The 26822-nt window shown below is 39.0% G+C and overlaps 1 protein-coding gene across 1 annotated transcript in view; it reads right to left on the bottom strand.

The window, feature by feature from the left end:
* Positions 1 to 26822, bottom strand: part of ABLIM2 (actin binding LIM protein family member 2) — a 115237-nt gene that overhangs the window by 9859 nt on the left and 78556 nt on the right. The window contains exons 13-21 of the mRNA XM_086612043.1: positions 21844 to 21945; positions 20567 to 20620; positions 15515 to 15567; positions 14736 to 14883; positions 9223 to 9281; positions 8907 to 8909; positions 6094 to 6148; positions 4714 to 4721; positions 4405 to 4485 (exon numbers count right to left, since the gene is read on the bottom strand). Coding sequence (XP_086468169.1) covers positions 4405 to 4485; positions 4714 to 4721; positions 6094 to 6148; positions 8907 to 8909; positions 9223 to 9281; positions 14736 to 14883; positions 15515 to 15567; positions 20567 to 20620; positions 21844 to 21945 — 563 coding nt within the window. The remainder of the gene's footprint in view (positions 1 to 4404; positions 4486 to 4713; positions 4722 to 6093; positions 6149 to 8906; positions 8910 to 9222; positions 9282 to 14735; positions 14884 to 15514; positions 15568 to 20566; positions 20621 to 21843; positions 21946 to 26822) is intronic.

The raw sequence follows: 26822 nt of genomic DNA, 5'->3' as shown, positions 1-26822 counted from the left end.
TGCATCTTGTGACTGTTGCCTCTTGGCCTTCCAGTGCCTACTTCTGAGAAAGGTATGTTTTCCTCTATAACCCCTTTGCTGCAAAGGTGAGCTGCTGATTCATGTTCAGTTTGTTTTCCATCAGGACCATCAGGTACTTTTCTGCAGAGCTGTTCTCCCTGTCCTGTGCTGATGAAAGGCATTATTCTGTCACAAGTGCAGGAATCTGGATTTACCTTCACTGAACTTCATGAAGTCCCTGTCGAGCCATTCCTCTAGCCTGGCAAGGTCCCTCTGTACATAGGCTCTGCTCACCAGAGCATCAACTGCCCAGTTTGTGACATCTGCAGATGTGGTGAGGGTGCGATTCCTCTTCATCCAAATTGTGTAATCCAATCCTGTTCTACTGCTTTATTTCTCTGCAACATCACCAGAATTAAATTGTTCTTCACCCCACCTGGAATACTGCATTCAGCTCTGGAGTCCCCAACATAAGAAGGACAAGGAGCTGCTGAAGCAAGTCCAGAGGAGGGCCATGAAGACGATCCGAGGGCTGGAGCACCTCTGCTATGAAAATAGGCTGAGAGAGTTGGGGCTGTTCAGCCTGGAGAAGAGAAGGCTCTGGGAGACCTTCTAGCAGCCTTCCAGTAACTAAAAGAGGCCTACAGCAAAGCTGGAGAGGGACTTTTTACAAGGGCATGTAGTGATAGGACAAGGGGCAATGGATTTAAATGGAAAGAAGGTAGATTTAGATTAGATATAAGGAAGAAATTTTTCACTCTGAGGGTGGTAAGGCACTGGAACAGGTTGCCCAGAGAAGTTGTGGATGCCCCATCCCTGGAGGTGTTTAAGGCCAGGTTGGATGAGGCTTTGGGCAACCTGGTGTAGTGGAGGGTTTCCCTGCCCATGGCAGGGGGTTGGAACTAGATGATCTTTGAGGTCTCTTCCAACCCTAACCATTCTATGATTCTATGATTTCCCTTTAGAACAGCTCACAGGAATGCTTCTCTGTTCAGCTAATGTTAGAACAAACAGCACTATGGTAGAGAGACACTTCTAAAAACATTCCTGGGCCAAATCCTTATCTAGTGTAAATTCCTCACATTTCTAAACAGCTTATACTAAATGAAGACCCAGGCTATTCATTCAAAAGTCAGAGTGCCAGTAACATATGTAAAAATCAGCAGGTTATTTATTGCAACTAGTTCTCAATGCAACATGTATTAGTTCACCGTTGGCATAAACATCTCCTCGAGGAGCACAAGGAACTGGGCTACTTCTGCCTCACTGCTGAGTTAGAATAAGCAAACAAAAACATGCCCAGTGTTTCTATGCTCCAATATATGTGCTTTTGAAGAAAGAATTCCTGTTATTTGAATGCATTTATTACCAGTTGAGCCTTCCTGATCTCTAGATACCTCTTGGGCTTAGAAAAATATGCATTTTTACAAGAAAATATTTTTTATAATCCTTGCATTTCTTACATAACGGCGTAATCTAAAAAATACTGACAGTGGGAGCAAAGTAAAGAAAACACTACCACCCATTAAAACCCCACCCTCCTGCGGTCCTTGACCATTAGCTGAGGCCTTCATTACAGCCTCCCTTAATTTGATCCAAGGAGCTAATGCCATTTTCTTGAGGTCACTTTTCATGACAGGAGCATTCAATATAGGAGACTTCCCTTTGTAACAGGGAATCAGAGACAAACAACAGTGCCTCTTCCATGACGTCTATGCTGGATCATTCAAAGTTCATAACAAACTGTTTCACAAACAGGAGCCTGCTTCAAGTCAACTTGCAAGAGGGTTGTTAAATAAAGCTAGCTCATGTAGATTTATTCAACTTATTGCTCCTAAGCAGACTACAAAATCAGAAACATAATGTGTGAGATATTGTAACCATACCGGACACAGTCAGACTGCTTTCAGGTTTGATGGCTGATATAAAACACAACGGTTCTAGGTGTCCATCCACTGACACCATCTGCACCCTGTCCACAGCCATCACACCCAAGAGCTCGTTCTGATTTGCAGCAGCGAGAGCAAGGTGAGGCTTCAGCCCACAAAACCGATCATAACAAACCCAGAATATTAGAACACGGATTTTGTCTTAAAAGATTTTCCTAAATAAATCACTCTACAGTTTGGATAATACCTAGGCTTAGCATTGCTATCACCTTCACCATTTCTGTAGGAAGAATCCAGCCTGTCATGAGTGACATTGGCTGTGCAGGATGAAAACAGAAGACCAGCTGGCAACCCATTCTGCTCAGAGAGAGCACCTGCCTCCTAGAGATCTGTAAGCATCGAACCAGACCCTGTAGCAAATGTGAAATGGAGCTGAAGAAAAGGTGAAATCTAACCTTAATATCGGCTTCCAGTATTCCCAGTGTTGCCCCTCAAATGCCTGAAGATACCAGAATACGTTAAGTAGATCCCCTACAAACAGGTTGGGGGGGTGCACGTGTCCAATCCTGTTGTGTTCCGTGCAAACCTATAAACCCAGGCAGTCTCGGACTCCTCGAGTCCTGGGTCTTGCCCAAGCCTGACATCTGCTGAACGCAAAACTCAGCAACTGAGTTACGATCATCTTCTGCCACAAGAGGAAATAACAACGAATGCTTTCCTATGCAAAGCTACTTATTTCCAGCAATTCTGCAAGGCAGAAGGAAGGGATGGGGAGGTGGGGAAGAGGCCAGCAGGGAAGGCAACGGTTTGTGCCTGTCACTCAACTCTGCCTATGGTTTGAATGCGTAGATGAGCTGCTGCCTCTGTTCTTCCAGTAGTTATAGTCCTATTAAAACGCTGCTTATTTGATTGTTTAAAAATCTACCAATCCCTATATAAACATCAGTTGGTCTCCAAAGGGGTCCTTCCTGCAGATGCACATATTTAACACACACATAGCGCAGCAATCGGCAGGATCAGCCTGGTGCCCTTATCGCTTGCCTAGTGCAGGTTTGAAGCAGATCTTGTTTATCGTTCTTTTTGCAAACCTCTGTGAGATCTTTGAAGCGGTCGGGATCTCTGAGCCATCAGGCACTGGGCTGCACCTGGTGCGAGGCAGATGGAGCAACTCCAGTGTTAAACAAACAGCGATCTCGGCTGAGGACAGGCTATAGGTTATGGGTAATGGCAGCCAGGATGGGCTTGAACCATCCAAAGCAAACTATATGTTGTCTTAAAAAAGCAATTTGGAGCTGTATTTGCTATGCAGATCACCCTGATGTGTTTAAATAAAGACTCTATTCTTTAATACACACATGTGTATACGTATATATATAAAAGAATCTTTTATAGGATGTGTGCAGATGAGTATCCCTCCAACTCCCTGCTCCTTTTTCTGGACTCATTATGCTTTTTATTATTGTTATCATGCTTTGCTATACCCCAGGCTTAAAACAGCATACGTTTGAGGCTCTTTTTTCCTTACAAACAAATCAATACCACTTGCGGGGTAATCAAGCGACAAGCACATTGAAGTATTTAAGGACATACATAATTTCCAAAATATACTACATGTATAAGAATTTGGTAAATGAATTTTTAAAAAACCCTTGACCTTTAATGAGGAACTTTCTGCTATTTCATAGTTTTTCTTCTTTTTTTTTTTTACCTTAAAATTAGTTTCTTTCTTCTTGTCACGTTATCAAATTAAAAATATAATACATTTATTTAACTATAAATCTTCCCCAAGGTCCAATATTGTTATCCACATAATTTTTACTGAAATATCTCTTCTTCTTAATAGTAATTCACACACAGACATGTTAGCTTAATAATTTAGGTGAGGCTTTATTCAGTCCTGTCATTACTCAGTCAAAAAAATCAACCTCATTAATTTTGCCTGAACATCAACTTCAGGATTTGGACTTTGGAAACTAAGCTTTCCTTTATGATAAATTATATCTGCATTTTCCCAGCTTATACTACTATTATATCTGCATTTTTCCAGTTTATACTACTACTCTTTGACAGAGATGAATGCTACAGCAAATCTATAGCACAGTGATCATGGATCACACAGCCAAAGGGAAGGCTGAGCAAGATAATGGAGCAGAAACATAGGTACATATATTTGTGGAGTAAATCAAGCTCTTTTCTAATACAGGTTATTCTAGGAGGGTTTTTTTACAGTAATTAAAAAAAAAAGTTTCCACCCACCCCATTCCAACTTTCAATACCCTGTATAATCATCCAAAACTAATAAGTTTCATCAGTATCTTTGTAAATTTGGCAGGGTTTTGGCTATTTTTTTTAGTTAAATTGCCTACATATTAGTGTTTTGAAATAAAATATAATATGTACTGTTATTTCTCTCTTCTCTCTTCCTTCATTGCTATTACTTGGGCACAGGAATATGTAAGATGGTAAACAAACAGGACAAAGACTTGCAAAGCCACCAAGCAAACATCATTCCTACCTCCAGTCTGGTCCTGTCCACATCCTTAGGCAATTTCACACGAACGCGGTTTGTTACAATAAGTGTTTCATAAGGATAAATCTGTTAAAAAGACAAGAGCGTATGAACTCCAGCCAAATCTGATTCTAATGTGTGGAATCGACAGTGTGGGGAACTTACTAAATTAAACGGTACATACTTGCATCCTGATTTGAAAAATATTTCACTGGGGCAAAAATTAACAAAATAAAATAAAAAAGGAACACATGTAACCTTGCTAGGAAGTGCTGAATCTGATTGTTCTTCCAGTGTTGGAAAAGCCCTTCTTACCTTGTATTCTGCAAGAGAACGAGAACAGGTTCACAGTTTAGAATTTATAGGCTTCTTTTGGAGTCACCGCAATGAACATTTAGCTACATCAGCAACTTGTTATGCTACTACATTTCTCTTCTCAATAGTTGTTGGATCACTGCATGCATAGTAAGCGTTTGACCCCCATGCTCCGAATGCCTAGAACACTGTCTATTATCAAAGCAATAGTCCTGGAAATCAAAGGCTTATTACAGAAAATCCATCTCCTGATGCTATTGGGTTACACAGTAAGTCCAGCAAAATTGAGAATTTCTTTTTACAGGCGGCTTTTGTGCAGAGTTAGGTCAGTCTGTCATCCAAAAGTCCTGCTCTTACTGTTCTTTACTGAAAATAGTTAAAATATATGGATTATTACAAGCATGTCGGTTTGGGAACATATATGAAAATCATTGAGTTAATACAATATTCCAAGATACCAACATCTTGCACTTGGGCTGACTGGAGTGGGAATAACAATAGTGAAAAAAAGATTATTTGAGGATATGGGACAATGACTCCTGCACCTAAACTAGCAGAAGGGTATCCTAGTTAGGTCAATATATGACTGTATATGATATGACTACCACAATGTCATCTATTCACAACAATAACTAAATGCAACCAGGACAGCCAATATGTTTTCATAAAACTTTTTATGGTCTGAAATGAAATCAGAGATAAGTCTACTTTTCAAAATCTGTATTTTAAACTATTCAAACATAGAGGCAAAGACTTATATCAACATAGAGGCATGAAGTGAAGCGGTAGTGTAAGATATTTAAAATGAGATTAAGTGTCTTGGAAAAATCCTACTCTTCCCTGTGAGTAGATGCATGTTGCTAAATTGCTCAGTTCTTTGGAAAATTCCAACTCAAGTTTCATATTAAGTTCACAGTCCACTTGAACTGTAACAAAAAAAAAATGAATGCAAATAAATTCTGCTTTTTGAATTCTGCACATTTTAACCACACTGTAACACAAACAAGAAACACAATGGATTTTTTTACTAGATACGTCTTGAAGGACTGATTATCTTAAATTTCTTCCTCTCTTCGATATGAGACCACCATCTGATAAGCAAAGAGCACCAGAGACTGTCGCCACATGTTGAGGATACCAGGATTGACTCAACATGGTTGCATCACTTTACGATGCAGGACTTCAGTCAGACCTTTATGTTTGGTCAGATAAAAAAAAAAATCTCTGTGATAAACGTGATACTGAGCTGGGTTTCTGTCTAGTCATTATTACGCGAACTATGAGAAGATCTCAGAATAGTAACCCCTTAGGGCAAAACGTGAATGAGCATCCTCAAAGGGAGAAAATATGAATTGGAGTGGAAATGATATTGCGAAGTACCTTTCATCCCCCAGCTCGCCTCCTGGTCCGTGTCATATTGGCCCATATTTTCAGGCTGAAAGAGAAAGAAAAAAAGCCATGTAGCAGCAAAACACACCGCAAAATCACTCTGCATATTGTTGAGAGAAAAAAGAAAACCATTTGGTATCACAGAATCATAGTATAGATCCTTGCAAGAAAGAAAGAAAATAAAGTCTCACTCAGACTTGACCCAATTGCTCAAGGCAGGAGTCTTGAGTGCTTGCAACACGCATCGATCTATGACTGCAGAGATGGAGCCCTGCCTGGAGGCAAGGATGGAGTGTCAAGGGAATGCCTGGGTCCTTGGAGGCACTGCAGGTGCAGTTTGCTGCCTATGCTGTGAACTCCACAGACCAGTAAAAGCTGCAGCTTGGATGTCACTCAGAGAGGCAGTGTCATACCAACCCACCTCACCCCTAGACCACTGGGATCTTTTCAAGCTCTGATTTCTCATAGCTTTCAATGAGGCAGAAAGGTGTCAGAAAGCCACCAGTCACTCCCATTTGAAGACCTCGAAGCAAGGGTAGATTGAAGTTGTCACATGCCTTTCCCTGTGATGCAGATGTCTTACTGCCATCGCCACAAATCCCTTACACTGTACTGAAACTTGTCTCATCCTGACATTCTGATTCTCTGCTTCGCATTGCTGATGCTGCTAAGACCAGGCAGAACTGTGCGTATGCGCCATAGCTTTGTTTAACCCACTACCTTTTTCCTTTGCTGGCAAATGCTATAACGTCAAACATTACAGGAGATCAGAGAAGCACTGTTATATGATTTTTTTTTTTTCCTGAGTCTCATTTTTGCCTGTTAGGGTATCAACAGTGTGCATAGCTATGCTTACAATAACCTGCAATGCTCCTTATTGGGTTTTTTTTTTTTTTGGTTTATTTTGTTATGCAGCACTGGGATGGCTGATTAAAAATAACAAACCACAAAAGCTGGTATGAACTTGCAATCCAAACAGAGGACATCCATTCTGAGAAGAATTTTGGCCTCAAGGATTTGACCATGAGCAACCTTTTCAACTTCCTAATAGTTTTCGGCTGTGAGGTTGGACCCTTTAGGCAGGGCAGATGCTGCCATCTGCTGCTGTCAGATCACATTGCATGGCTTCAGCCTGCAAGCGCGGCCAACTCCACAGCTGATGGGTTTGCCTTGGCTTCATCGGCGTTGAGCATTCTGATGGCTTTGGTCCCTCACCAGCACGGTGGCTGGCCGCTAGTCGGTCCTTTGCTCGCTTCAGGTTACTGGTAAGAGTTATTCTGAAAAGTTAGAAAAAAGCTGTTGACTTCTAAGTGGGGACAGATTAATCTAGATCCTTTCAAATTCTTAAATCTCATTTGAGACTCAACCAGTCATTTGAGTGCCACTGGTTTCTTCAGAGAGGAATTCAAGCAGTTAGGTGTTGAAGCGACACAGACACAATTAGTCTTTGCAATAGTGACTCAAAGGGATGGACACTTCAGTAGCTGCCAAACAATCAGTTTAGCTACTCTCTGACAGTTGCCTTCTTGTAGGTCCTTCCAATGACCTGCAGTTTGACTGTTATCATTGGGGAAGTTTAATCTTGCTCATGTACTTGTGCAGCTTTCGCATCTTCCTTTGGAGAAAGGAGGGAATTTCAATGAGGTCCTATCCATGTAATTTAGACACAAATCATTCTTCAAAATCTAAGTGCTCATGCATCTATGTATTGCCAGGTTATCACTATTGACCATACTGGGTTTGTATCTAAAAATATGAGCCATAGACTGAGAACCAGTAATGCTGGATGCCAGAGACAAAGAGAGACTACAGTGTCAAAGGTGTCTTTTTTCCTGAGGAATTGTAAAAATTATAAAAAAGGATTAGAAAACGAACCCCCAGTTTGATCTGATCATAATGCGGTTATGCATTTTGCTTTCTAGATTTCTGCCTGCCATTCTCTCTATATTGCTCCTTCTCTGCCTTAAAAGTATGGTGTCTCAGTGTCTATCTATCTATCTATCTGTCTCTCTCTCTCTCTATATATATATACACGCATACTGGAAAAAAAGAGAACTGATGATTCAAGAAATGCAATGCATGTGGGCTGCTGTGTCATAGAATCATAGAATGGTTTGGGTTGGGAGGGACATCAAAGATCATCTAGTTCCAACCCCCCTGCCATGGGCAGGGAAACCCTCCGCTACACCAGGTTGCCCAAAGCCTCATCCAACCTGGCCTTAAACACCTCCAGGGATGGGGCATCCACAACTTCTCCGGGCAACCTGTTCCACTGCCTCACCACTCTCAGAGGGAAAAATTTCTTTCTTATATCTAACCTAAATCTGACCTCTTTCAGTTTAAAGCCATTTCCCCTTGTCCTATCACTACACACCCTTGTAAAAAGTCCCTCTCCAGCTTTCCTGTAGGCCCCCTTTAGGTACTGGAAAGCTGCTAGAAGGTCTCCCGGAGCCTTCTCTTCTCCAGGCCGAACAGCCCCAACTCTCTCAGCCTGTCTTCATAGCAGAGGTGCTCCAGCCCTCTGATCATCTTCATGGCCCTCCTCTGGACTCATTCCAGTAGCTCCATGTCCTTCTTGTGTTGGGGACTCCAGAGCTGAACACAGTATTCCAGGTGGGGCAGAATCACTTCCCTCGACCTGCTGGCCACACTCCTTTTGATACAGCCCAGGACACGGTTGGCTTTCTGAGCTGCCAGTGCACATTGCCGGCTCATGTTGAGCTTCTCACCCACAAGCACTCCCAAGTCCTTTTCCTCAGGGTGTCTTTGCTCTAAGAATATCACTGGCCTAATTATAGGCCTACTCTCTCTATCATTAATTCAAGCTATACTGTGACCTATTAATATGTGCAGCCTGTATATTTTGGACCTTCATTTGTTTTGGGAGGAGAATCAAGATTCCTAACACTCATCACAGACATATTTAAAAGGAGAAGCCTCAGTCTGTCCTACTCTTGCAGACAGACAAACTGTAACCCACATAGAGTATGAATTTGTCAGACAGGGCTGGCAGCCAAAACACCTTTAAAGTGTTATTACTGTGTAGATTTTCAACTAGTTACTAAGGTGCCCATTTATGATACACTACTGCCTGGAGAACACATTTAAATATACACCTACCTGATGTAAGCCATTCTTTCCATAGCCAGGTAGAGAAGCAGATTTAGAATACGGAAATCCTGTAAAAGACATAACATACAGCTATATTTTTTTCTAAATTCTTTACAGTCTACTAAAACATAGAATTCAAGAAAACAACCAGAAACAGCAATTACAAGATCAGTATGTCCATTCTATTAATGGGATGAAATCTAACTGAGCAATGCTTATCTTTTCTCTGTATTTAATGTACATGAACATGTTTAACAATGTCTATAAAAGCATGCCAGGGTGCAATCACCTTACTAGGCATGACATGAAGAGAGTTGTAGCACTCATGTTATGGAAGCCTTACTCAGCTATGTGATGCAAAGCAGATATGAGAGCTTGTGAAATCTTTGCCCCCAACTTGGTGTTAAATCAGGACTTGAAAATGGGATTAAAGGTACCATCATTTTAGAGTTACACCACTTCTGATCATGATGTATGTGGCCTGCTTTTGGTTTTGTTTCTTAAAAAGAAGGGTTGGTAACCTACCACTTAAAAAAAAAAAAAAAAAAAGAATAATTTTGTTGTCTTTACAGCAACTTCTACTGCTTCAATGAAAAAAGCATAAATGAAGATATGGCAATGGATAAAGAAATTAGTGAGAGTATAAACACTCAAGAGAAAGAAAGTTTTAAGATAGGCAAAATTGTCAAAGTGGAGTTACCATGAACAAACTGGATGTAATATGGTGACAAAACTGTATGCAGTCAGTATGAAACAACTGACGAGCCTTACTTTTAATACTGAGAGTCTAATAAGAAAGTTTGGAAGTTTCTTTTGTCAGTCAAAGGACAAAAAGTGTTTCAGATTAGGTTTTGGTTAATAAAAATAATGCTGTACAGAAGTGACAAGCTGAATCAGTTTAAATTAAACAGAAGACGAATAAACACATGTGTAACAACCATTCTTGATTCCAGTACAGGAAATTTTGACAAATCATTGCAAAGAATTAGAAAAGTCAGCTCAAAGAACTGAATGTACAACGCTTCTTTCTCTCAAAAACGTTAGCAATATGTGTCCAAAGGGGAATGCAGGAAAGGAATCCAGACCCCACCGGATTAATAAATACCCTAAGGAGATGATTAGGAATAATCATACAGAAAGAAAAAACAAAAGACGATCAGCAGAGAGCTCACGATGTGCTGAGATAAAGTAAGAAATGCCAGAAGTCAAGCTGAGTTAAACACTGAAAATGATATTAAAACAAATAGCAAAAGGTTCTCCAGCTATCCAAACAAAAAGAGAACAAGGAAAGAAGAAACAGGATCACGGCGAGTTACGCTATGTCAGTACACAGCAGAAATGAAAGGTAACCTAGGTAGGGCTCCAGCACTGAAGGAGTATTCTACCTTCATTTTTAGGAACAAAAGGTAGAGTACTGAGCAAGGAGGGGAAGCTAACGGAATAAGGGTACGCCAATGAATCACAGTCGTGATGGAAACACAATTCAAAGCACTTAATGTACTTAAAACAGGGAGCAATAAGCTCACATCGAATTGCAAGTCCAATACCTCTTACCACTGGAAAACAGCAACTACAGTTTTTATATTTAAGAAGGGAAAAAGATAATGAGGAGCTATCAGTTTGCTTTCAACAGAAAACTTAAGGTACAACTGAACATAAACATTGAAGTAAACAGAAAATTAATTATAGTCACACAGATTTTAATTGGTTTGACATAAGTTAAAGACACAGTGCCAGACTTGCTTGGTGGCTTGCTTTGTTAAGAGAAATGACTTCTGCACAACATAAGTTTTATTTTATCTCATCTAAGGTGATATCATTGAAGTGTGTGGTATGTTGCCACACATGAAACTAAATGCAAATCTGGAGAAGATGGAGTTTATCAGAGGAATTATAGGGTCAGTAAGGAAACAATGAAAAGTAAGAAATGAGTAGTGAGAACTGAGCAGTGCTGATAGAGAAAAGTGTCAGTATAGACTGGTGCTGATTTGAGATTGCCTGACATTTTCACTAATCATCTGGACACCAAAAATAGTAATGGGCTAACAAACTTTGCTGTTGAAACAAAGTTATAAAGCACTGCCAATATAGAGGAGGATTGGGACATCATAAAGCACTGGGATAACCTTGAACATTAGAGTAATAGAAATGGGATAAAATGTAATAATTCATGGGAGATCCTGGAGGAATCCTTTGTGCTGTTCTTGTTCATCAGTGTTCAAGTGGATTAAATTAACTCCACCAGACCACTGGCCTACAGGAAAACTGAGGCAATGAAAGCTCATCAAAGGAAAGAAGACTTTATAAGCTTGACTTATGTAAGCTAGCAAAATGAAATTATCTATAAAAGCAAGAGATGTTTTAGAAACATAATCAACCACCATCTGAGGAATGGTATAAACTATGAGCAGAGCTTCTGTTGTTGACCCTGCAGGGGTTTTCCACATCTGATATAGGGACGTAGTGATGAATACTAATACTAATAATACTACTTCTAATACTATAATACTAATACTTATAATACTATAATACTAATACTTCTAATCTAGGTGGTCCTGCTCAGGCAGGGGGATTGGACTAGATGATCCTTTGAGGTCCCTTCCAATCCCTAACATTCTGTGATTCTGTGATTCTGTGAATACTAAATTAGATGGATCACTTCGCTATTCCAGTTTAGAAATTGGGAACTTATCATTGCTTGCTATCTGAATGATAATGACGCCAGAGGATAAGGAGTATATAGCACCTTTGAGATAGAGTGAATGGATCTGCAACAAAATTGTCATCTATAGTCCTGCCTGGAAAAAGACGCTGGTGTTGAACATCAGTGCAGAGTTCAATTTCTTGGCCTCTTGGCTACAGAGAAGGCAGGTGGGATGGTTTTGTTCTATTACCAAACAGTATTACTCAGATACTAAGGAAAAACGCACTAAGGTAAAGACCATGGTTTGAAAACAAACACAATTCTCTTTAGCATGTAGCAGTTGAGGAGCTGCCTCCCAGGCTGCCAGGACCAAGCCACATCCACAGGCACAAGCAACATCGTGTGGCTGGCTGGAAAAAAAACAAGAGGTGCATAAAGCCAAAACAGCCCAAAACAAGCTAGCAAGAAAAGACTCACTGACTCCAGTGGGAACTGTATTTCACTTAGCTTCTTTCCCGTGAACTTAGTTACACAGTTAAATACACTTTATTTTGCTGCTTTTTTTTTTAATATAAAGAAGAAATAAAACATTAAAAGCCAACAACCACATACTGATCAGTATCACATCCAATGGCAGCCGTGATGTTATGGTAAATTTTCTGTAGTAATTGGTCAAGATAAAGCAATCTTTCTCTTTAATTAGGCACTATCTGAACAATAACTACTCTCTGCATGGATACGGCTCCTGCTTTTTCCAGTATGACATTTACTCTAACCTGATATTCTGAGGTTGCCTCTTAGCAAATCAGGGACACATGAACAGCAAGGTTTACACACCTTGCTAGATTCCTGCTTTCCTACATATGTGACAGATAAAATCATGAATTATGGTAAATGATTAACTACTAAACATATACACAAACAGAAACAAGATACATTTACACAAGTGGATGTAGGAGATGCAAGGTCCACACTGGATGCCTGCTAATTACACAAGCCTCATATTGATGTGCTTTGCTGTTAGATGTATCCTTCTGGGCATATAGCTAACAGAATGTGGCTAAATATCTTCTTGAGCAGAATACCCCTCTGTGGTTTGCACAGAGGCAGGACAGATGAACGCAGGGCTGTTTGCAGAGTATGTTTGGACACATCACCAGAGGTTCAGTCTCATGCTGGCTAACCCCTCCACTCTACAGGTGACCGCTTGGTACCAAATCTTTACCCAAAAAGTTTATTTTCACTGATACTCACTGACTATGCCACAGAGATGGGACTGAATGTCTGAGTTAAAGATCTGGCTGCTCTCAGTCATGAGTGCAAGAGGCAGAGAAGCTACTCTTCCAGGGCTGATGTGGCATGTGACAGACTACAAATACACTAAATAGGGAAACTCAGTAGAGAAGGATCTACTTAGAATGTCCATTGGTAATAAAACAGTCAAGGAGCTGAATAAAATCAGAAAGAAAGGAAAAAAAAATATTGTGAATGTCAGGAAAAGAAAACTTCCTCAGTGCCATTTCTGTTTGGCTTCTAATTGGGTAACACTGCCAGCTTCCACGAGGGACAGAGAAACGCTGACAAAAAGCAACAGAAAATGAACTACATGACCTATACTGCATTGGCACACAGGTGGTCTTGACCCTGACAGAGGTGTGTACCATCTTTTGCATTTCTAGTTTTAATAGCTCCACATTCCCAAGATAATAATTAAAAAAAAAAAAACAAACATAAAAGAAATGCTGGTATAGAAAAGTGAGGGGCGTAGCAATATGCTCATGAAAAAAATTGACACAGTACATTGTTCCTGTATAACACAGTTCTTGGTGTGCTACATAGTTCTCCTGACTCAAAATTTGCACACAAGGACTATTTTCTCAATACCTATGTAGAAAAGCATCAGATCAACTCCAGAAAGCTTCCAAACATACCTTAAGTCTGCAACACAACAAAAAGTTTAGGTGTTCATTTCTGAGTGATGACTTACAGATGTTAGGCATGGGAGGTGGCCAGATTTGGCTTCCTCTGCACAGAGAATCCTACAATACACCCCATGCATGTGTATGTGATGTCTAGTGAGGATGAAGGAATCAAATCCTTTCAGGTTAGACCAGTGAAACTGATGGTCCAAAATAACTTTTATTCTTTATCTTGTTACAGTCTTGTGACAGACTTTGTAGCATCTGTTTTTCCTCTTCCTTGCATAGCTAAGCCATAATTTCCTTAATATAAGTTGATGGAGCCAGCTATCACATTACCAAAATGCCCACAAGACTGACATCCTAGCCCCGCTGCCAGACATGCCTCGCATTGGAGGCATTCTTTTGGAAAACTGCTTCCCCAACTTGTTTACCCTGGATGACCTGCTACTGCTGTATGGTGTAAAGAGGAGGAGGCAGGGAGAGGAAAGGCCCAGTTATCTGTTAAAATTCATTTAACCTATTCTTTGTTATTTATATAATCTAAAAGTAAAATTCAGACTCACTTCTGATGATCATTTCCTTCACCTCCTGACTTGCTGAAATGCGAAGTAAGAAACATGTAGAATGTGCTTTTGGCATTGACAGCAAACATAGACACACGGTCTTCAGACCAGTATTTAGCAACAAAATTATCCCATTATTCCACCTGGCTACTCAATGGCTTATATATCTGGAAGGTTTCTGTGAACTTCGAGGTATAATTGTGAGAAATAATAAAAAATGCCTACTCTAAATTAATCTATGGAGCAAAGTGTTCTTTATGTTTTATATGATACAGATGAAATGGCTCTACTAGCATTCAAAACACACAGATTGTATCAAGAAGTAATTAGCACAAGTCAACCAGCAGGCTGATACCACCATCCTGTGTCTTGAAAACAGGTAGCAGTACTCACGGGAGTAGCTGGCAGTTGTGCCCTCCTGTGCCCTCGGGAAGTTTTCTCGGTCGGTTCCGGCAGTAAGAGACAGGGACCGGGTGTCTGAATCCGGGGAATTAGTTCTGGTGTCCATATCCCCTTTCAGAATAAGCCAACTGGTCTTTAGCTGGACAGAGTAAAAACACCCATTATAGAATCCAGGATTTAACGTCTGAATGCAGTTCTCCTACTTCACATATTTGAGAAGTCTCGTGAAATGATCGTATTTTATGCTCCTTGTAAGTTACATCATCCTTTACCAAATGATAAAAGTTGACTATAGCATGAGACTCCCTGTTAGATGTCATAGCTACCAAAAACTTTAAACTTTCAGATGGGCTGAGGATAGTTTCTCCGTTAATTAAGGTGCTCACTCCACTTCTCTTTAGAAGATGCACTATACTGTTTTCTTATAATTCATCTTCTGTTAACGTTTTTCTTGTATGTTAACATACACTCTAAGTAAAAGTCCACAGGCTTAGCTGAATCACCAGTGTATATATTGAGATTGAGTGAAAATCCATGAGCTTATTGCTCTTAATCTCTATATCCCTATTTCTTTCTTTACTATAGAATTTAGATTCTAAACCCTCTGGGTGAGAGATTAAGTGTTTCTATATCTTCTTGGAAAGACCTAAAAGTAGTAATGATTATTCCAGTTAAATGAAAGAATACCTTGACATATTAACATGTTTTAAAACACAGTTGCTTCAAGAAAGATCAATAAACTACTCCCTTATGTTCTTTCTGATCATTACCTTCTTACTGTCCTGATCCAAGCTTCCATCCTCCCCTTCTGATCTTCTTGCTGCTGGAAGATTAAGTTAATTTTAAAAATTAGAACAGATTACATCCTTTTTGTCTTCTGTTTTGACTCTAACTATGTCCAAAAGATTTTTAAAAGGGGAAAAAAAAACAAACCAATTAAAAAAAGACCAAAACAGAGCTGGGCAGAAAATTCGATGTGTAGAGCTATGTTCTTCCAGAATTACTTAAAATCATTTTGAAATTATTACAGTAATACTCATCCTTCAGGCATACTGTGAATTTAAACAATCTATTCTTGCTGGAACCTATCTTTTTTTTAGGAAGAAATTACTGTTGGGGAATGATTGGTGGGAAAAAGCCTACATCAAAATTTAGAGACAGATTTATATGGTCACTGCACCACTGCAGTCATTTCTCCATTCTTCTGTGTTACCATGACCAGGAAAGTACATATGGTTTCACAGATGTTTTGTGGTCTGCACACTTGGGCTTCCTATGTTCCCAAAAGGATAGGCAAAGATGGTAAAGAAGATAGCAACAAATTTCGTAGTACCTCTTCATGAAATCTGCAAGAAAGGCTATGTCAGACTCTAAAATTCACAGTTCTGTGACCAACCACTTTTTTGACTATATTGCCCTCTTAAAGAGTATTTTAACAATAAAAAAAAATATTGCTGATATTTTACTGTTGGTTTCTTTTCTTCTAACTTTCCAACTTGCTGAAAAGAAAAACTCAAACCTGAAAACCTAAAAGCTATTCATTAGATAGTTCTGAATCATCAAATATGATTTTCATTGTCTTTTACGTCCCAGCATATTGTTCTAGACACTGAGTTACACCGCAGAACCTTACAGAAAGATTCTGTGCTGAATTTCACAAAATTTGAGTCCTACTTGCCTTTATATCACTCTATGTTGTTTTGGAGAAAGTTTTAATGGTACAAAACTGGAGTAATGCAATGATCTAGCATAATTTTAAGCTCATGAGAACTTATCACAACAAGGGGGTTGTCCACAATGCCCAAGGGCAACACAAGAGCTCCATGCAACACAGTGCAGCCAGAAAACATATTAATAATAAAATAGTATAATAATACAAAAGTTAAGGCTCAGATTAGACTCTCAGAGACAGAGGTAGGGAGGAGATCAACTTGCACCGTTAGAAGGGCTGTAATGCTCCCAGCTCTGCCCTCTCCATTTCTTCAGCCAGCACATTTGCAGAGGATCTGCCCTGCATCTAAACAACATGGGCAAAAGGCCATTACCATTAGCATTTCAGTGCTATTCAGTTTTATTTTCTGGTACCGTTACACAGCTCACATCCAGACCTTAACTGGTTTTCCTGAGGAGGTGATACTTTAAAAATGACAAATTGCACTAAGGAAAAAATCTGTGGGTTAGAGGTGAAAATCTGTAACTGTAGAGCTTTTTTTTTTTCTCAATTTAATGCGGCAAAGTGAAGTTGCGCCATAAAATAAAAACAGCACTATGAAAAAACCCAAAGTTTTTGCAGTTAGCTAATTGCATCCCAACCAGGGCATTTTCCTGAAATGACAAGCTGCTTCTTGAGAAAGAACTAGAAAGAAATATCCACATATGAAAGATGAAAAATAAAGTCTCTACATTGCAAGAAGGACTTAAACCTGGTTCACTGATATTTTGGGAGCATATCCTAAATCACCAGTCAATAAGTCATTCCAGGTATGATCATCGTTCCATATGTATGGTTCTTGCTCTCACTAAATCAGAAATCCATATAGAAATCTGATGCATTTTTTGAAATTGTTTTTGTTTCAAAACGTTAATGTTTTCAAACTAAAAAAACAAGTTTAATCCAAAGCATTATTCAAAGATTTCAAAAGTTCCACGGGATCTTGAGAGCATCTGACTTCAAACTACTTAACACCAAGGTTTTATACAGAGAGCCAGAGGAGTACAAGCAACACTGATGGGGGCCACGAAGGCCTGCCTCTCCCAAGATCCTGAGAGTCCTTTATACTCCATATCGCTGGCAAATGTGCCAAATTCAGGCCAAGTGGCTCATGAGAACTCATGTGGCCTGAATTTCATCGATACTGAGCACTAGCTTCGTTGCTACAAGGGATACTCAGTTCTGCTGCGAACCCCAACATGAACTGCATGTTTCACATGGATGAGTGCTAATATTCCAAAAAGCAAACCTCTTCTATTTTTTTTTTTAATTTGAATGATGGTAAAATATTTCTGAAACATGAACACACACAAAAGAACAATCACGCAGGCTCCCTCACTCTTCACTTTCCAACCCCAGCTCTCAGGCTGATCTCTTGTATGCCCCATTTTTCCACCACTTTTTTTTTTAACTCTGAAGTTGGGTGTTTAGAATAGAAACACAGAAGCTGTAGCTACAGTAAATCTGTTGGGCACTGCTGTAACTGAAACCTTTTAAAGCCAAATGTTTTGGAAGAGCTCCTTGCACTTTTTGTTTTAAAGAACATTTTTGTGCTTGTTTGTTCAAACTTAGTCTCTTCAACGAAGGAATGTTCTCTGGCTCCTTTTCAGCATGTATCATCAGCTCAGTGTCCCGTTAGCTTGAGGAGCTGAATCATCAGTTGATCCTGTCTTCACACTTTAGCCAGCAGTTCTTCCAGAATAAAAGGTAAATTTTATTTATTTAATTCTAATTTTTTTGAAGGAAAGTTCATTGATTTTTTTTTTGTTTTGAGTTAATTATGTTTTGCTCTTTAGCAGAAAAACAATGTGCACGTATTTTCAACACAACCTTTCAGAACCTCTACAATCTATAAAAGAAAGTTTAAAACATATATCCTTGTTAATCTAGAGAGATTGCTGACTCGGTAATTTAATTCTCTGCTCACTCTAGTGATTACGAGGAACAACTCCATAGAGCAGTGCAAAATTGACGTAATCCAGACTTCGACTGCATATCTGACAGACAGAAAATTTATCTAAAAATGCCTGGCCTGAAACAAAAAAACCTGCTTATTAGAATCCTCTTTGCAAACCAAAAATATCTATAAAATTAAATGACACAGCCAGGATACAGGACATTGAGCCATACCATCAGCTTGTGTAAATCAGTGAAGCTACGCTGATTTACACCAGATGATAGCAACTTTGCATTTGCTTATGATCTTTCCAAACACCACTCTAATATTCAACTTTTTCTTTTGTCAGTAGATTTTTTTGCTCAGCCTAAGTAGTTGCCTCAAATGATTTATATATCTAAAGACAGGAAAGAATTAGAGAGCTTGGGCAGACTATAAGCTTGGCAGATTACATTAAATCAAGCACTAAACCAGATACTATCTTTCTGCCTTGGAGGTAACATTAGTTTATCCAAGATTAGGATATTGTGAGCAGAAAATGGCTATCAAAGACCAACACCTAAAGTGCACTGAAACATCAGCAAGTCTGACTTTGCTCAAAACCATACCCAGAAAAATCACAGAGGTTATCTAAATCTGGATGATTTGAACATACAGTTACTTTAGCATGATGCACTGGTTACCAGGAACATGCACAGCCTGACTCGCTCAGTTGGGAGGCATCAGTTAATGATTTTCTTTCTCCTATTACTGAATCGGATGCAAACTAGAACTTCAACCAAAGCAGAAATAACTGTAGATTTCCGCAAAAGAAAAATGATAACTACATAACAGCATCATTTTTAAAACTATTGGATATTTTAAAATCAGTTAAAGTCTCCTGTTAACACAAAAGAAAAACAGGTAAAATGCATTTTCCTTGATCTGGCTATGAAGCCAGTGGCGTATATGCAGTTTCCTAACTGTTCTCTCACGGAAAGTTATGAGCTATCAATCAGCTAGAAGTCTATGTATGGGAGAACAGACACACGGAGCCTTGTCACTCTTACATACAACATGGGAAGTCACCTCTGCGCGGACAGCAGTGCAGAAGGTAAGTCGCAGGAGGAGTTGCTCCACCAGAGGCATTGTTCACAGGCACTGCCTAGATCTTCCCTTGCCGTGAAGAGTGGTGTAGCTTCACTCTCTCATTTGCGTCCCAAAGATACAAGCTTTCATCCCCAACAGGCCTTAGCTACATGTTTCTTTTATTCTCTCATTCATTCCCAAGAAGGAGAGTAATCATGATTAAAATACAATTTTTGGTTTGGGGAAGATTTATATTACGTATTTTATTTTTATTTTTTCCCTTTGCTTCTGAGTACAGGAAAAACCCAGTCATGACTCTTAATCAGAAGTGTACTTCTGCACTTTTCAGGCACCCTATTGCAGCAGAATCCATACACATTTGATTCAAAGATTAATAACGGAATTCTGTTTAGAAAAATGAATTCTGTGTTACTAAACCTGCATCACGAACCAAGATCATCGTCAAACATCACAGAGATCACAGTAGGAACTGACATCAACATGGAAATTGTATTGATCATAATCAGTGAAATATAAAGCAAAAATAGTAACAGAAGAATGCAGACTTTATATTTCCTTTTTTTTTTCTTATATTTACTAGAGTCTTAAGTTAGATCTTCAGTGGTATAAAACGTCACATAATTCTTTCTATTAGAAACTCAGACAGCAATTTTGTTGCTGAGTTTACCAAAGTTTTTCCAATCACATCTTGCCAATGTTATCAGCCACTGAATTTTTCCTCACTGCCATGGTATGATTACATTTGTTCTTGATATTTTACATCTTGAGGAACTTGCAGATGAAAAGTAGATATTTCATATACACCACTTATGAATGAACATTTTTTTCCCCAGCAATGTAGAAGTCAGAATTATTTACAAAAACTAGACACCCAAGGCATGGTCTGAAATGAGAAGAGCAAACTTCTATATTTACATATTTTAATGCCAGTTTTAGAGAACTTACTGAATACCTGGTTAGCATACAAAATGTTGTCTAACTTTCGCATTACTTTTTTCTTTTTCTATTTGAGATTATGGCGACATAATGAAATGCGAAGACTACAGCAAACTAATTCAGAAGTCAAAATGCATTTCCTTACAAAGACATGTAGAGAAAACTGCAACAGAGAAAAGCAGACTGTACCATGCTGTTTGTAGATAGGAGGTTTCCTATAGATGTTATCTTTTACACCAGTGTCTGAGGAAAAGGAAAGAGAAAGGAAAGAATAAAAGAGTAAGCAAGTAGTTCAGACCATGCTGCTCTTGTCTCCTCTCAACAACACTAAAATGCAAACACTTCATCAGAGACTATGCATTCATTCAGTGGTTTGTCATTCACTGGCTATTACAAGAGAATGAAGCCTTACCTATCATCTTTATATATTTAAAACATTAGCTATGCCTACTTGTGCAGCATAATCTTCCTTAAGTCCCTCAAAATGCCTTAAGACACCTTGAGTGGCATCCATTTGCTGAAATGTAGGTGGTTATATTTGCACTACTAATTTATATTTCATAGACAACAAAGAGAAACTGGCTAGGCTTCTCACTAGTTAATGTAATGGTACAAAACCATTACAATAGACACATGTGGAAACAGACTTTCTTGATCAATTACGAAGAAAGTGTACATGTTCAGATATAGAAGTTGATACTGGAAGTGCCTAATATTCTTATAGGAAATTCTATAGCTTGTCTATATTTTGAATTGTATAGCCGACTTGGTCTTCCTGGAATTTTGTGAAAGCTCCCAGAATCACAGTCCAGGGTTCCCTTATCATGTTGTATAGACATCAGATTTACTTAGTACTACAGACTTGAGTAATTCTTAATTACGGTGTGTTCATAAAAATATTAATCCCTGAAGCTAAATGTAAATAAACAAACTATTCCACTGAGCAGGTACATGTCCTTACATGTGCTTAAAGGCCATGGACATAAATTTAATGTGCTTGTAAACTGAATGTGAACTTGAGAACAGTATAGCACATATGCAAAGACACAGCCACAGCGAGCTTCCAGGTGGGCTAAAGTCCTTCAGCCGTTTTTGAAGTCTATGTTAATATGACTCTTTAATTCTGAGAGTAAACAGTCAAGGAAAAAAAAAAAACAAAACCAAAACCTCCTTCAGCTTTCCCTCCTGCACAGACCTATGCAACTGTGGCACTACAAATAATGGTATCTCTGTAAGCTTAATAACATTTGTCACTGTGTGCCTCCTCTAACGCAATTTTTTTAAATATACATAAGCACACAGTTCTCTCATTTAACAGTTAACATATATTTACTCATCAGACATTTTCTTCTCTTGCACTTTGAAGTTCACAAATCACCGCAAAAAAAAAAAACAACCAACACATTACGAAAAGAATAAACAGGTGCCAGCATTTGAAGATCAAAAGCTAAGCAGTGAATGCCTACCTGGAATATGGAAATGCCTAGGAGCCTGCTGATAGACAGAAGGTGAAGATTTGCTGTCTGAGTACATGGATAAGCTTGGAGTGCTCCGACCACTTTCACTGCCTCCAAGGGGAAGAGCAAAGAAAGCAGATAAAAGAAAAAATGGAAAGCAAAGTAGAGTATTTCAAGCATAAAAGCTTGTTCCGAATGACTTGTTAATCCAACGGTTTTAAATATACGTTTTTTTTTGTAAAACCTATTATTTTTCAGCACAGTGTCTTGGCTTAGTCTCCAAACATTTCATCAATAATGAATATCTGATAAATAATATCAGATTAAACTGCCCCAATTTGAAACTAAAGCTTCTCTATTTAAAACACTTTAATGAAGAAAATAAAAGGATAAGAACACCCACAAACTTGTAATGTGTTTTGCTTAGCCTTAACTGAATAATCTACCAAACAAGTTTCTGAAAAGTTTAATGCTATGGCTTATAGCCTGCCCCTGAAACCAGTAATAAAATCATTCACTAGTGTTTAAATTATTTCAAAGCCGGACTAGACCAAAAAACAGATGATATGGTTAAGTCAAAGATTCCTGCAGTGACAAAAACAGATGTTGAAATTTGTTTCTTAATTGCAAACTTTTCCCACAGGTAACATGCCACAGCATTTTATATTTATGCAAACAAGGTTGGATTATCAAGTCATGGATCTATAATGCCATAGTCACTTCACCAAATTTCAAGATATACATAGGATTGACCTGTATTCATTTCTCCACTTGTTTTGTCAAATACGCATTAGGTGCCATTCATTTCCTCTTAGCTTATTTCCCTGAAGCACACTCTATGGCATTATAGTGCTGCTTGGCAAACAAAAAAGTAAAGCTGTACTTTTTTGGGACTTGTAAAATCCAATTAATTTACAGCACTGTTAAGCAACTGGAAGCCAAACATGACATTTATTCTAACATAAAACGGCTGTTAATTCACTGTTATTGTTTTAGTGGGGATGAAGCACAAATTTAATGGCTAGTAACGATGAAATTATAGCAAGTTTTCTGGGGGTATAAGAAAGTGCAGCAGCTCAGAGCGCTAGATCTGTAACCGAGTTCAACGTTCAGGGAGGGGAAGTTTTATGACCATAAAACTACTGGATTAGCATAACTGTCTAGGCCATGCCCATGGAGGTGGTCTCTGCCGAACTCTTGTCTCTGTCAACAAGCAGTGGATGCATGGTCATCGGTCTGTCACCAAAGCCAGCCCTGACATGCACCATTGAAGTCAACTGGGTAGTGCCACTGACCTCAATGGCAGCACAAGCAGGTCAGACAAGGTGAGAAGAGTGTGCTGTGAATCTCATGACAACACACTAACCAACTCGTTCTAAATTTTGTGTCTGTTATTTTCACAGTTAGTGAAAAATTAAAACTCAAAAACTATTCAGTCATTACCACTGTGTACTCTGTAGCAGTGATTCTGCATTAAAAAAAAGTAATCAGAGCAGCTGAGAAATTGAAATCATATCTGCAGTTGATTATATCCTATGGTCCTTTCAAGAAGGAAGGGAAGAATTATGGCATTACTAAAAACCTGGTGTGTCACCACCAGTTTGCAGTTAACTCATCCTCAGACAAGGAACCAGGCGGTTATTCAGTTTGATTCCCGCTTTGCTCTTGGAAGGAAAGAAGTGGTGACAGGTTTTCACTGCCCATTTATTAATTCCTTCTTTGCTGCTTGCTGCCCAGACACTTGGCCATCCCTACTAAATGGAAAGAAGCCTCCATGTCACTTCAACTTTGAACACAAAGAGCAGCGGTAGTTACCTATTTAAGTAAAGTCCCTTACACTCCAGTGACCTTAAAAATCTTGTAATGTCACTCACCCCAATGTGATGTTACTATTGGAATGATTTAATTTGAAAAGGAAAGGAAAGTTTTCAAGTGATTTTCACAGCAGAATAATTTTCACACAGAATAATTAATTCCTTATTTATTTTAAAATTAGAATAATATTAAAAATCATATTCATATATGACCTGCATGAATAATCACTTCATTGAGCAGTGACCTCAAGGTGCTGGTATCGTATACATAGTCATTCTTCAAAGACAGGGCAGGGTGTCAGTAGCATACTCGGGGAATCAGGAGGAAGTATTGATTAAGAGGAATAAATCTGTAAGAAAACAGGATGCAAGCACAAGTACCAGAGGACAGCAAATCTGCAAACTGCTTGATGCAAGGATCACCTGAGTGGAGCTGTTTGCAAAGCCATCACCTCTAACTTGCTCAAAAGGGAAGAATTAAGGATGAAATGAGGGAAAAAGTTCTTCCAGCAGCCCACTCGTACAAGCTGATGCACATTTAAATTATAACTCTGCCACCGATTTGGACAAACACAAAAGAGTAGTTGTATTTGACATTTTGCACACAAAAATACATATTTAATAATGAAGCAAATTGAAGACCCATGTAAAATGTTCATGTGTAGGAACTCCAGACAGTCATTTAACCTAGTCTATAATTAAAATTTCTAAAATGAGACTTCACCAAGAATTTGTCTCTTTCAAGGTTTGCCTGGTATACATTGAAGAAGAACTCAGAGAAAATAAACTACCAGAGAGTGATTTTTCAGAATTTTGGTTTTATCTCCTGCCACAAGCAGCTGCAGGCTTGTGATCTGCTCTACTGGTCAGTGCAGAGGAAAAAAAAAAACAGAATCATGAACTCTTCTCTGGATTTTGTTTAACTTGGAAAGAATCTGGAAACGCTGACTTTGAACTCGATTGTCAACCACAAAAACTTCCTTGTGTCTTTTGGCTGCTGATGGGCAGGCTGTTCTCTTAACCTTGTGTGTATGGAGCCAACTGACCAGAGCTCAGAACACGCTCCTTTCCAAGGGATTGTCAGGGAAAGTATCACATTGTTTATACCTCCTTCCCAGTCAGCTTTTCTCTTATCTGGGAGGAAGGGAAATCTGATAACGAGTTACAGTAGGAGCTGTCTAAGTTCGGGGATTGAACAACAAACAGATATCACTGGCCTAACGAGGGAGATGTCAGAGCCTACTCCCGAAACCAAATCCTTTAATATCTCTGCACATGGTGCATTACACTAGACAAAGTATTTTGAAGCTTGATGACTAATTCTTTTCAAGCTTTCAGAGCCAAATAAACGGGCTTTACAAACTGTGCTCCTGCACTAGAAAGGGAAGATACTTTCCACCACGTTTTAAGTAAGCAGTTTTTCACTCGGGCTTGGCACTGTATGTTCACTGATTCTATCACCTCAAGAGGAAGAGCTGCACCAAGCGCAGGTACTTGGAATATCGCACCCTACGATTCGCAAGGGCATGAACTGTGAAGCTTTCTTGAAGCAAGGCTGTCATAGGATTTATTTTGAAGATGTTCTAAAGACAAAAATCCCTAAAAGAGCACAACCAAATCATTTGTCTGTATGATAAATAATAGCTCATCCTATTACACTTCATGGAAGCTAGATTATAGTATACTGAAGAAAGAACAGGAACTCAGTAATCATATTTTTTTTTCTGAAAAACTAATGAACCATGTAATTCTCAGAAAGAATATGATGCAAACTCAGTGAAATCAAAAGGAAGATTCTGTGTGTTTTAATTTCCCTAGAGTAGTAACATTTCTGTCTCCTGAAAGCTTAAAGAGATATTTTTTAATGACGATTGTGGAATGCTGGTTTCACAAAGATTACTTCTAGTATTGTTAAGCATTGTATTATTTTTGGATTTAATCAAAATTTTTCAAATGAATATGATTTAATTTTTTCAAAACTGAAGTAGCAACATTAACCTTGGTCTGGATACAAAGCAACTATTCATACAATCCTACTCTTCCCACACTAACCACTTTGAAGAGAAAAAAATAGCACATCGACGCCCTCAAAAGGCTTCTCAAGATAAGGAAAAAAATACAGTCTGCAACATAGAGCAAAGAACTCAGAGAACTTGAAGAGGATGGGGGCAAATCTTCTTACTCCTTTTGGACTGAGACATTAAATCAGTGCAAAACAGCAGATAATCTATACCACCTCTGAAGGGCTTAGGATTACCTATATAGGAAAATTATAACCAGGCTCACCTGCCTCACAGGAGTGCTGTCAGGCACTCTAAGCTCCTGCTTGCAAAATATTTTAGCTCCTTGACAAAAATTGCTGCAGAATTGCAAAATATTACAATTTTGATCACACTACTAATAATTGTTTGGGCATAAGGAGCTGCCACTTGAGGATTTCTTCCTCCAAACAGCAGCACATAGTAATTGCTGCTGCTCTGAGCAACAGCAGGTAACACTGAACAGAAAGTCATTTTAACGGGAATGCTGCTAAGCAACTGCAGGTGGGCTTTCGAATAAGAGCTTCCCATACAGTGAGATTGTGCACTGCAGAACATGAACGAGGTTTTTCTTACTCAGTACATCAGGTTGGATGATATCGTCCAAATTTGGAGGACAGATCAGAAAATTGTTCACGCAATGCCTCAGGGAATACCAAGGTGCGTGCCAGCCTCCCAAGAAATGTTGGAGGGGAGGCTGGGGGTTGAGCACTTGTAGGTGTGGGAAGGAGTTTTGCATGTAGACTTTAAAATGGCTACAATCAATTTAATCTCATCGGCTTTTTCTTTCAAAATTTTCTCTCAGGGATCACATTCGGGAGACTCGAGCCTGATTCCGTTCCTGCTTACACCAGTGAAACTCTGACCAGTGAACCACCGACTGTGGACAGAACTGGTTTTGGATACATCAGGGCCCAATGAAGATGCGTTAGTTATTTTTCCAAAGGTGATGAGTGCCTGCTATTCATTTGAGTTTGCAAGTCTGGCTCCTGCAGAGGGTCACTTCCAGTTCTGTAACGGTTACAAGAGCAAGAAAAGCTTTTGCTTTATTAAATCAAACAGTACATGAGAGTCAAGGAACAGACAGTGAAAATGTTTGGCATTCATCATTCATATCTCCTCCCCACTCGTATTG

The sequence above is a fragment of the Tauraco erythrolophus genome, chromosome 5 (genome assembly GCF_009769465.1).
Source record: "Tauraco erythrolophus isolate bTauEry1 chromosome 5, bTauEry1.pri, whole genome shotgun sequence".
NCBI lineage: Eukaryota > Metazoa > Chordata > Aves > Musophagiformes > Musophagidae > Tauraco > Tauraco erythrolophus.
The sequence above is the reverse complement of the archived record's forward strand: the minus strand, read 5'-3'. Positions and strand labels throughout refer to the sequence as shown.